This window comes from Cicer arietinum, chromosome 6 (assembly GCF_000331145.2).
Source record: "Cicer arietinum cultivar CDC Frontier isolate Library 1 chromosome 6, Cicar.CDCFrontier_v2.0, whole genome shotgun sequence".
In the NCBI taxonomy this organism is placed as follows: Eukaryota; Viridiplantae; Streptophyta; class Magnoliopsida; order Fabales; family Fabaceae; genus Cicer; species Cicer arietinum.
Window position 1 is genome coordinate 9942254 of NC_021165.2, and position 12164 is coordinate 9954417.

The window sequence follows — 12164 nt, forward strand, 5'->3', positions numbered from 1 at the left end:
TAAATATAACTATTTCTGGTATATATAGTATATTCTTAACTAAATCACTAGAATAAAAAAAATAGATAATCACATTATATTTGTAAGGTTTAAATATGTTTTTCATCTTTATAAATATGTTTCATTTTGATTTTAGTCTCTATATATTTTTTTTTTGAGTTATACCCTTTCAAATTCTAAGTTTTAAAAAAATCATTTATAAATCTTTTTTAGTAAAAAAATGATGACATGGCTAATTTTTAATAAAGTGGCACATGGTGACTGTTTAATTATTGTTGAGTGGACAATATTTAATATTTAAAATTCATTTTATTAACTCATTTAATTATTTAATTAAAAATTTAGAACAAATTAATTAATTAATAAACCAATTAAATAATAAAAACTCAATAATCTTCATCTTCAATCCTATGTTTTTTTAATAAAAACTCAACAACTTTCATCTTCAACCCTAATTTCTTCATCTTCAAATCACAAATTCTCTTTTTCGGATCCAAATCATAAAAATTCTAAGATCGCATTGAAATGGATAAGATTTACTCAAGAGACAACTTTCCTCTCTCTAATTCATCAAGAGTGAAAAATTTGTTCATAGACACTTCTAAGTGCTTGCAACCATTTATTCATGTCACGTTATTATCATAACCTCATCTAGAGTCCATCAACCAGCCGAACATAACTAAACTACCAACAACAAATTTTTGATACTATTAACTACGATAACATAGTTAATGGTAACATTGATCAATTAAGCATCTGCAGTTTCATCAGAATCAGCAGCAGCTAGGACAAGCTCAGGGTGGATGTTTGTTGCATAATCCACAGCATTAGGAAGTCCTAGTGATTTCAAGGCCAGATGGGCTGCTTTCTGCCCTGATATCATCATTGCTCCAAATGTTGGACCCTGACCAGAACATCAAAATAAATATTATTACTTTGCCATATATAAAATAAAAATGTAGAAGACAAAAAGGTAGTAAAAATGTACCATTCTTGGAGCACCATCAATCTCAGCAACCTCCATACCAGTAACAATCATTCCAGGGACAACCTCCCTAGTAAGCCTAACAATAGCATCCTCAGCGGTGTTCATGTCGAGAGCCTTCATTCCAGGGACGGTATCGATCAAGCCGATACTCTTGAGCCTCTTAACTCCGGTGGCTCCAAAAGGACCATCATGGCCACAAGAACTAACAACAACTTTAGCCTCCATAACATTTGGGTCCATGCAAGATTGAGTGTCATGGTTCATAGAAACCAAAGCCCAATTAGTGACAACACCACCAACTCTTCCATTCTTCACAATCAAATCTTCAGCAGCAACAGCATTGAAAAGCTTCACATTTGGCCTTGCTAGAAGCTTGCTCATGATGGTGGAAGTGAAGAGAGCTGCATGCTTGATCACAACATAGTTGTCCTTTTCATCATAATCAATTCCAAGTTCGTTCAAGAATAGATGTGCTGGCTTCCGCACAACCTGCATCACACACATTCATTCATTCACAAATCATTATTGCTTTATTTCTACATCCTAGTACTAATTGCTGTGGATTCACAAGTTTAGTGCGTCCATTTTTACGTATTAAAATAATTTTATTTTGATACTCAATAATCTATAGATTATTTTTTAGAAATTCGAAAAAAAAACGAGAATGTGTTTTGAGAAGCTACTAAATACAATTTTTTATTTAATTAATTTGTAGATTTTTTGTCTTCAGATTTTTCACTTTTAAAAAAAATTGTAACAGTCGTACTAAAACTTTCAAAAGTAGTTATTTTGTTTAAAATAAATGAATTCTTCAAAAAAAGAAAAAAAAAACTGTAACAATGGGTCTTAATATCCATCCATTTGTTTAAGATTTTCAAATAAAAAATATTCTAAATAAAATAGTCTTAAAATAATATTTTACATATTGTAACATTAAAAGTAGTTAATTTATATTTGTTTTCTTCTTCGTCAAAAAAAAAAAATTCAACATTCTTTCTCATGTACTATACGATACTCATTCTAATAAAATGATTTATTGTGCCACATAACTACAAAAAGTTATTGAGTAAAACAAACTAAAAATATTTATAATATATATCAAGTTTCCTATTACTTTTTTGGAAAAAATCCTATAAGTTGAAGTCATTAGTTTTTAATAAAATAATTTTGTATAAAATAATCTGAATCATTTCCAAATCTCCATTTAATGAAAATAAGCAAGGTACATTGAAAGACAAATATTTTACAGAAAAATAATGTTCGGTTCAGTGGATCTAACCAATTCAACGTTATACAAGAATGATTCAGTTAAGTTTTATAAAAAGAATTCATACAAATTAAATTAATTAATTAAAATTATTAAATGAGAGTAAAAAAAAGAAGAGAAGTATATATATACATATATACCATTGCAGAGAAGAGTTGGCCACCGAGCCAAGCACCACCACCGGGACTAACAGATTGTTCAATGATTGCAATATTAACATTTGGATTCTTGCTAAGTTCATAAGCACATGTAAGACCAGCAGAACCAGCACCTACGATGACAACATCGGTGTCAGCGTGTGTCACCATGTCTGTCATGTACCTGCGTGTCATCTCACGTGACACAATCGACTCCTTAATTGGATCGAATTTGAAAGAATTAAGGTCATAGGGTGGTGGTGAATTAGCTGCTGCTACTGATGCGGAAACAGAGAATTTTCTTTGAACACCGAGGTTAAGGGTTGTGTTGAAAGAGAGGGATTTGGAAGAAGGGGTTGAGGTATTGGTGTAGAGGAAAGAGGAGGTGATGGTGGAAACGGAAGCCATGTTATGTTGGTTTATTCTGTGAAGCAACTAACACTGTTCGACTTTTGTAATTTTGAGAGATGGGAATGCGATATTTATTGGGGGAGGAGTAGTTGGTGAGTTCCTAAAATTATTTTAAAATTTATGTTACTTTTCATTTTAATATAAAACTAAAATAAGTTTTAGTGTTGTAAGAAGAAAAAGAAAGTTTGTATTGTATTATTAATAACTGACTTTTTATTAATAACTGACTTTTTATTTTATTTTTTTACGTCAGCATTTATATATTATATATTATAGGTTGATTAAATTAATAATGTTGATATATTTATGATTTTAGTTTTCAACAATGATATACATTCTTTTCATAATTAAAAATTATAACATATATAAAGAGATTTAAAATACAAAATTTAAAAGTTTTGGTTGTGTTAAATATATAATATAGTCATACTAATTCATTAAAGTTATGTTATTTAATTATTGGTCAATTAATTTAATAGTATAAAAATATATTAATTTACAAAAATACTGTAGAAGTCTTCTAAAATTAATTATTTTTTTAATTATATCTTCTAATAAATATTATATATGTAGTTTTTAAAATATTACATCTCACTTTACATTTATATTAGTGAGATATATATATATTTACCATCAACAAGTATATTTTTATAAAATTATTATTATTATTTTTTATTTATAGATATTTTTAATATATATAAAATAAATAAAAATAATACTCATTACGAGATAAATGAAATATTTGTTTATTATTTAAAATGATAATGAAGTTGGTATTAAATTAATCTCATAAATAATATAAAAAAATGAAATTAAATAGTTAATAAATTCTAATTAAAGTCGAATTTATTCAAATTATACTTTTTATTTATTTATATTATTTTTAAGTTCGTAAAGAATTAACACAAAAATGTTAATCTCATAAAGATTTATTTCTATTTGAATAATGTGTAAAGGTAATTATAATGACATTTTTATATTTGAAAAATTCATATAATAACATACGTACGTTGATATTTAGAAAGAAAAAAAAAATACATTTTGAACATGTTAAATTGATGAGTCACCTGATATCTATCGGTTTTGGTTAATTTTTATTTATTAATATTAGATATATTTGGCTCAACGATATAGAGTATAACTATAGAATGATATAAGTAACATAGTTTTGTTTTTAAATATGTTTAACTGAAAAATGTATTAAATTGAATGTTTTGTTTTATATTAAAAAAATAAGAAAAATATTTTCTCATGTATTATATGAAAAATGAATTGTATGGTAATGAATATTTTTATATTAGTTATTTAAGTCTTTATTTATTTTTTATCATAACTACTAACTATAAGTAGTTGAGATTGTCTTTAAAAAAAAGTATTTACTTTATTATTATTATTATTACTATTATTATTAATAATATAATATAATTTTATTTTAGTATTTAATTTATTAATAATATTTTGTTTTTTTAAAATATTATACCTATTTTTGTTTTATTAAATAAATAATTTTGTAATTGTAAAAATGAGAAGAAGAAAAAATTGTAAGCTTATTACATGGTCGCTGGGAAAATTTCAATGAGGAATGAAATTTCCAGGGAACATCTCAGAAATTTAAAATTTCTGATAGTTATAAGTCAATACCGAAAATTTCATTTTTTTAAATTTTCGGGAGTACTCCGAAATTTGAAATTTCTGGTATTAATTTATAACTACCGGAAATTTCATTAATCTTGAAATTTCCGATATAAAAAAAATTCAACAACACTCACTTTTCTAGAAAACACAACTTGTGAGAGTGTGAGGAATTTTTTTGATTTTTACAATTTTATTAAGGGTATTTCGGATATTTCAAACATAAAATTTTTAAGTAAGGGTGTAGGATTAATTGGAGGGGTACAATAGACAACTTTTCCTTTTAAATTATAAGTGTTTTTGACTCCTCCAACCTGTGGATCGGGGTCAATAATTATGAAGTTTGTCAAATTGACGGTTCTAACTGCAGAACGTCGGTCAAATTATATACTCGTAAATCAAACAAATTAAATAAACAAGCAAATTGCTGAAATTATATACCCAAAGCCCGCATATATCAAGCCCCCTTTGATCACTAACATGACATTCTGCAACCACAAAAAAAACATAAGCTGAACCCCCACACAAATAAATCCTTAAAATGGCAACTATCTAGTTAAGTCAAGCACACGCTCAATTGCAAATTTACAAGACAAAGTAATGGATTTGTACACCAATCAACAAAGCTGTACAATGTTTTCCCTGCTATTAAAATGAAAGGGCCCCCCCAATCCTAGCCAATGACATATACCATTCCATATCCTACTTGTATGAATTATCCATTGTTTTTTTTATATTTTTAGTATTGACCAAATGATATTTAGAGATATTTATAAACAAAAATTACAAGTATGAGATATAAGTCCAAACGTGAGTAAAAAATCTAATTTTATCATGTAGAATGTACAATTTGAATAATCATTTACAAATACGGTCAAATTGTCATGGGTTACTTGAATTTGGATTGGACGTACTCTCGGATTGATCCATATGCTTTGGATAGGGTATTAAATTTTGTGAAAAATCGAACCAAATTAACTTGATAATAAAATAGTTGAGTGGGGTTCATTAATCCTAAAAAAAATATTATTTATTCATAAAAACTATAACTATGAAGAAGAATAAGAATAATAAAATAGAATAAATCTCAAAAAGAATAAACATGAAGCACAAATTACGTACTTAAATTGAAAAAAATACACAAACAATTAAAAAAAAGAATAATTTTTTAAATAAACATCCTGAAAAAGTTAAATTTTACTTGTCTAAATATTAAAGTTGGATCCATGCACACATCTTAAAAAATAAGTATTTGTATCAATTTTTAACTTAAAATAATATGGTATGAAAATACAATATCTTTATATATACTATCAATTATTATTAGACTTAATTATAGTTTTAGTTCCTTATTTTTACTGATTCATGAAATTGATTCATTTATTTTAAAAGTCGACAATTTTGATTATTTTATCTGATTTTTTAACTAAAAAATGATGATGTGACATACTTTAAATAACGTTCATATGATACGATGATGTAGAATTATTAAGATCCATAAAATTGGAATAAAACATCATAAAAACTTAACTTTCAACTTCAATTTTTTTTCTTTTCATATTAGTAATTTAATTAATGACATGTGAATAATTAATATATTTAGATGTTTCTAAATCATGAAATTGTATATTACGTTATTTAAAATATGTCAAATCGTTATTTTTTAATTCAAAATTATCAGAGAGGGTAAAAACTATTAACTTTTAAAATAAAAATTTCGTGAATTGATAAAAATAAAAAAAGGAAAACTGCAATTAAACTTTATTATTAAGTACCATATGCTTAAGTCTATTTTAATACTTCCGCTATTCCTTTTAATTGTCGTATTAAAAAAAATTGCTCCTACTTATTTGTCATTAATTTGTCAATATTATTTTTGCAAAGAGAGAAATGAATGAATAAGATAATAAATGATTAAAAATATTATTAAAAAAATAAATAATCATATAAAAAACAATAAAAAAAAAATTGATTGTATTGGTAAATGTAAAAAACTATAAATCGGTAACTATAAAAGAACAAAGAGAGTATCTAAGACTTGCATTCAAAAAATGTAATAAATGCTTTATTTATATTTTGTTGAGACTAATAAAAAAAATCAATTAAAACATACAATAAGACTAACAAAAAAAATTTAAAAGACTAAAATTTAAAAAAATATTTTTATAGAAAATAAAAATCAAATTTAGTATTTTATAAGGATGAAAGCCTTATTTAACCTTTTGTTTTACTCAAGTCCATATTGCATGCATCAGTTTTAAAAAGTAATAGTAAAACATAAGTGTTAATTCCTTAACCGTTATCAAGTTTTTTGGCAAGAAAACATTTTCGGGAACATGGTTTTTGTTTTCTTTCTTTCTTTCTAGGAGTACACTCATTATAAAAAACTTGCATCAAGTTTGCTATGGCTAATCAATATTCTAAAAAAAATCAAAGTTTTCTAGAATTTAAGCATAGTCTGGAAAACTTGAACCATCGAATTTTATGGAAAATTTGGACGGAAATAAAATAAGTGAAAAATCGATTTAGTTATTTATAAGAAATAACAAAATTGGAACTTTATATTAATTGCAAGGGTAGAGGTATAATTGTGAGAGTAGTTTCGACCGTGTTTCATGGGTCAACTAACTCCACACATTTGAGGCAGGTTGGATGAGGTGCAGGGCAACCCTTTGATCCCACATCAATTAAACGTGAAACTGAATCAATCAACAATTTTGTCAATATATATATATATATACTATTAATATTACATGAAACTGATTCAATCAACAATCTTATGTTGTGTGTTAATTTGAAACGTAGAGCATGACATAGACTTGATTACAGCCTTGGTTTGACATGCATAATGGAGAATCTTTTCCATTATATGTGCAAAAAATTAATTTTTAGATTGTTAGCTACCTATGTTTGTAAAAAGTTAGTTTATTAGACTGAATTCGGGACCTCTCCTTTTGAACATCCTAAAATAATACTTTCAAAAGTAGTTATATGCAACAATCAAGAAGAATTTAGATAAATAGTGACATATTTAACTTCTTATCAAATACAAAACTGAAATCTTATCTATTGAATCAACCTATATTGACTACTTCATGTGAAATTTGAAAACTTATAATCATCATTGTATACATTTAGACATGACAAATAGGGTAGAGTAATAGCGGATTTTGTCTCTTCCACTCCCCTGCAACGGAGTTCGAATTTCACTATCCACACGACGCCCATTCATATTTAGATTAATATTACTTGTTGGACGTTCGGGTGCATGGCATATATCACCACCTCAAACTCGTCTCTGTCTCCGAATTTTAATTTCGAAAAAAATCAGCATTCGCAAGTTTAGGTAGATAGCCGCAAAGGCGTGTTATCTTGTCATTCCTATATACATTTGCTGACCGACTGATAAATTTTTTCCTTTTTTATTAACTAAAGGTATTTGCTATCCAATATTGCTATGATAATTTTTAAAATTCGAATACAATTTAGATTTAATTACATTTTTAATAATTCTATTTTTTCTTATTTATAAAATTGATGTCTATGTTATAATTTATGAGAGTATTAATCATTTTCTCAAAATTAGTGAAAATATATAAATCAAAATTATAATTAAAACTAAATTTTAATGTCAAAATCAAGCAATAGATGAGACAGGTAAAAAAAGATATAAATAGAAGGCACTTTACTGTCACAGCTATGTAAAAATTATACGACCTTGACGTGAACTAATGGGTCCTTGAATCGGTCAATTAGTTAGTTGAAAAATTTAATATTACGTACAAGGGAGGGATGGTCGTAATAAAGGAAAGAGACAATGCATCATCTTGTATAAATTCTAAATATTATACATTGGTTAGGAATAAGAATATAACATTCACTAATATACAGCAGTGTATAACAAACTTAAAAAATAATTAGACATAGTCAAAATAGCAATATACTACATTAAATCCTCTTATTAAATATTAAATATTGGTTTTTTTTTACGAAAAAATGTTGGCCTTTTAATCCCAATTCAAAATATTTTTAAAACAAAAATTAAAAAAGAGAAATTTTTTATTAATGAAAGTTATATTAAAAACTAATTTATAAGTGTCTCCTCATATATTTTTGAACTCAATACTTTAATATTATAAAATTAACTCATGCCACTAAATTGATTACAATTCAAACAATGAAGACAGAAGAGACTAAAAGAGATGCTGAAATCCAACAGAGCACCTCTGCCATCAGCCATTTCTTTCCCCATCCTCCACCATTCTCATGAGTTATTGTGCTTGTTCCTTTTCCAGTGGAATTACTAGCTGCAATGAATTTTCGATTTCATTCATAGTATAAAAAAAAATAAAACTAAACAAAATTACAAAGACATAGGATGAAATACAAACGACCATTTGGTCACAGATAAAAAAAATACCAATTTAGTTTTTCAAAATGTCAACTGTCGGTCGAAATAATAATTTTAAAATTAATTTTATAGTCGGGTCTATCATTATTTTGAACAATATTCGAGATTTTAAAATACTAAGCGGCACTCTTTATTTCTTAGAGATAAAATATTTTTGTATTTTTCTCAAAGACATGTTTTTTGCGAGTATTTGTTTCTAAATTAATTAAAAAATATTACCTGGAGCAACTGTGGTGGAACTGTTTTTTTCCATGGATTTTTGGATGTCCTCAAATATCTTAGCTTCAGGAGATTTAGGTGCCAAATGCAAAATATCTGGAAATAAAAAATGAAACTCGACTCTAAACTCAACAACATATAAGTATAAGAGTAATTAACAAAAGATGATATATTAAAAATATAAGATATTAACTTACCAACACATTTAGTTATATTAGTAGGTGTTTTACAATCATTTGGTAACTCGAGGGCAAGAGTGACATTTATCTTCAAACCAAGATTTGGGTCATCACGATCTTTAATAAGGATACATAAACATCTCTTACTATTGTTAATAACATCTTTGACGCCAGTGCAACAATCTATATTTGGTGATTTTGCTTGACCAGTTACAAAAGGTAGACAATTAGCCAAAGTAAGGAGTTTGTCGGTGCATTCAGCTTTGTCTTGGTTCACATCTGAGTTTGCAAGACCAAACATAAGGACTAGGAAAATCAAGATAGAAAAGAAGAGTGATGGATTTGTTGTTACACTTTTGGAACCCATGATGATGAAAGAGTTTCTAAAAAAAGTGAGAGAAATTAAAGAGATAGGTGTGAGTGTTATGGAATATGGTAACACCAACACCGCTAGTTTTTTGTTCTCTTTATCTATGCTAAAAGACTTAGATTGAATATGAGATGTGACTTTATTGAATTGAATGTTACTATTTAATACATTTATTTATTTTTCCGGCTTTGTATGGTTAAGGGATGGAGCTGGATAAAAATTGTCTGGATAAATTCTTTATTTTTCTCTCTTTTTTTTTTTCACATTTTTTTCTATCTATCTTATGTAAATCTTTTACCCACTAAATGAACATTAATTGTTCTTTTTTTAAATTACTAACTTTTTTAGTTAGTAGAAACAGAGAAATTGCATAAAAATAGATGAAAGTGAATACATAAAATAAGTAGGTGGTCTACGTGTGGTATTTTCATAAATTTATAGCGGCAAATGGATCTTTTATAAGTTGAATTATGGTCAAATTTACTTTACTTTTGACTGAATTTTAGATAATTAGGATCTCATTCTCATTGGAACAAAAAGTTAAAAGATTTTTTTTTTTTAGTATGCGACATCGATTATCAAGTTAGTGATGATGATTGTTAATATAGGTGAGAATAAACCCAATCGACTAACAAAAGTCTATAGTCTAACCTACGTTAGGCCTAGGCCAAGTCAGAATTTTTATTTATTTTTATAATTTTTAAAAAAAGTCTGTTTAGTTAAAAAAAATTAGGCTACAAACTACATAAAAGCCTTTTGGGTGTACCATACCGACCTATTTAAATAAATATAAATAATATTTTTTATTACTACTACAATTAATATAGTAAATTTTGATATTTGTATTAGATATTGAACTTTTAGTAATTTAAGTATAATAACATTCTTTAGTTTTTGACACATTTAAATGTATTATTATAAAATAGAATTGAAGTATGATATCATATAAAGTCAGATTCTTTAAATTGTCATGTGAAATATCAAAATAAAACTTAATTTTATTGATATATTAATTATTTGTCTATTTAAAGATATATCTGATTAATTATTCAAAAATGTTAAAATGAAATAGGTTTTGAAGTACTCTAACAAACCATACCTTATTTCCATCAAGGTCAGACTCAATCATAAAAATATTTAAACCTACAACATACCACATGCCAGACTGAGACTTTGACTATTTTTGACATACCAGACATAAACTTTGTAAAGTCTAGTTCGGGATAATCTAACACATTTCTACCTTTAATTGTTGATAATTATTGAAAAACATATCTTTTAGTCAATTAACATAAATTTAACTGTCTTTGGTAAATATTGTATATTCTTAACTAAATCACTAGAATCACAAAAATAGATAATGACATTATATTTGTAAGGTTTAAATATATTTTTGATCCTTGTAAATATGTTTCATTTTGATTTTAGTCTCTGTAATTTTTTTGGTTTGAGTTATACCCTTGTAAATTCTAACAAATTTTTTAAAAATTATTTATGAATCTTCTTTAGTAAAAAAATGGTGACATGGCTAATTTTAAATAAAGTGGCACATGGTGAGTGTCTAATTGTTGTTGAGTAGAAAATATTTAATATTTAAAATTAAAATTCATTTTATTAACTCATTTAATTATTTAATTAAAAACTTAGAACTAATTAATTAATTAATAAACCAATTAAATAATAAAAACTCAATAATCTTCATCTTCAACCCTAAATTTTTTAATAAAAACTCAACAACTTTCATCTTCAACCCTAATTTCTTCATCTTCAAATCACAAATTCTCATTTCTGGATCCAAATTCTAAGATCCATACCTTAAGCATTGGAAGAGATAAGATGAAGATCCGTACCTTAAAAAATTTGGAGTTGAAGATGAAGATTATTGATTTTTTATTATTTAATTGATTAATTAATTAATTAATTACTTTTAAACTTTTAAATAAATGAGTTAATAAAATGAATTTTAATATAAATATTGTCTAATCAACAACAATTATTCAGTCAACATGTGCCACTTCATCTAAAATTAGTTATGTCACCATTTTTTTACTAAAAAAATTCATAAAGTGCTTACTAAAAACTTGTTAGAATTGCAAGGGTATAAATAAATAAATAAAATTACAAGGAATAAAATCAAAACGAAACATGTTTGCAAGGATAAAACATATAATTAAATCAATTTGTAAATAATATATTTTAAGAGTTTCATCATTTCATAGAGAACATTAATCTATGTTCTTTCTATAATTTTTATTATTACTTGCATAAAAATGTAAAATAACTAAGAGTATATCGGTAATTAAGTGTTATATTTTTGGACGATTGCAAAATCATTGAGTAATAGTTTCAAAGAAATTAGACAATGTATTAAACCTTGTCTATTTTTTAATTAATATATTAGTTAAATAATTACAGTAACTCTTAAAATTCATAAATTAATTAGTTATATTTCTTATAAAAATAGTTAACATATTTATTCTATATATATATATATATATATATATATATATATCTTAATATATTTATATCTATATCTATATACATTTTATC

At 25.7% G+C, this 12164-nt stretch overlaps 2 protein-coding genes across 2 annotated transcripts; both read right to left on the reverse strand.

The window, feature by feature from the left end:
* Nucleotides 1–606: 606 nt before the first annotated feature.
* On the reverse strand, nucleotides 607–2860 carry LOC101512227 (thiamine thiazole synthase, chloroplastic-like). The gene is made up of 3 exons (XM_004504285.4): nucleotides 2396–2860; nucleotides 989–1477; nucleotides 607–904 (listed from the first exon to the last, which is right to left on the reverse strand). Exons 1-3 carry the CDS (start codon nucleotides 2798–2800, stop codon nucleotides 749–751), a joined length of 1050 nt encoding a protein of 349 aa, XP_004504342.1. The 5' UTR covers nucleotides 2801–2860; the 3' UTR covers nucleotides 607–748.
* Nucleotides 2861–8476: 5616 nt separating this feature from the next.
* Nucleotides 8477–9780, reverse strand: LOC101512553 (non-specific lipid transfer protein GPI-anchored 6-like). Its single transcript, XM_004504286.4, has 3 exons — nucleotides 9263–9780; nucleotides 9066–9161; nucleotides 8477–8742 (listed from the first exon to the last, which is right to left on the reverse strand). The coding sequence occupies exons 1-3, from the start codon at nucleotides 9609–9611 to the stop codon at nucleotides 8606–8608; spliced, it is 582 nt and encodes a 193-aa protein (XP_004504343.1). The 5' UTR covers nucleotides 9612–9780; the 3' UTR covers nucleotides 8477–8605.
* Nucleotides 9781–12164: the final 2384 nt, after the last annotated feature.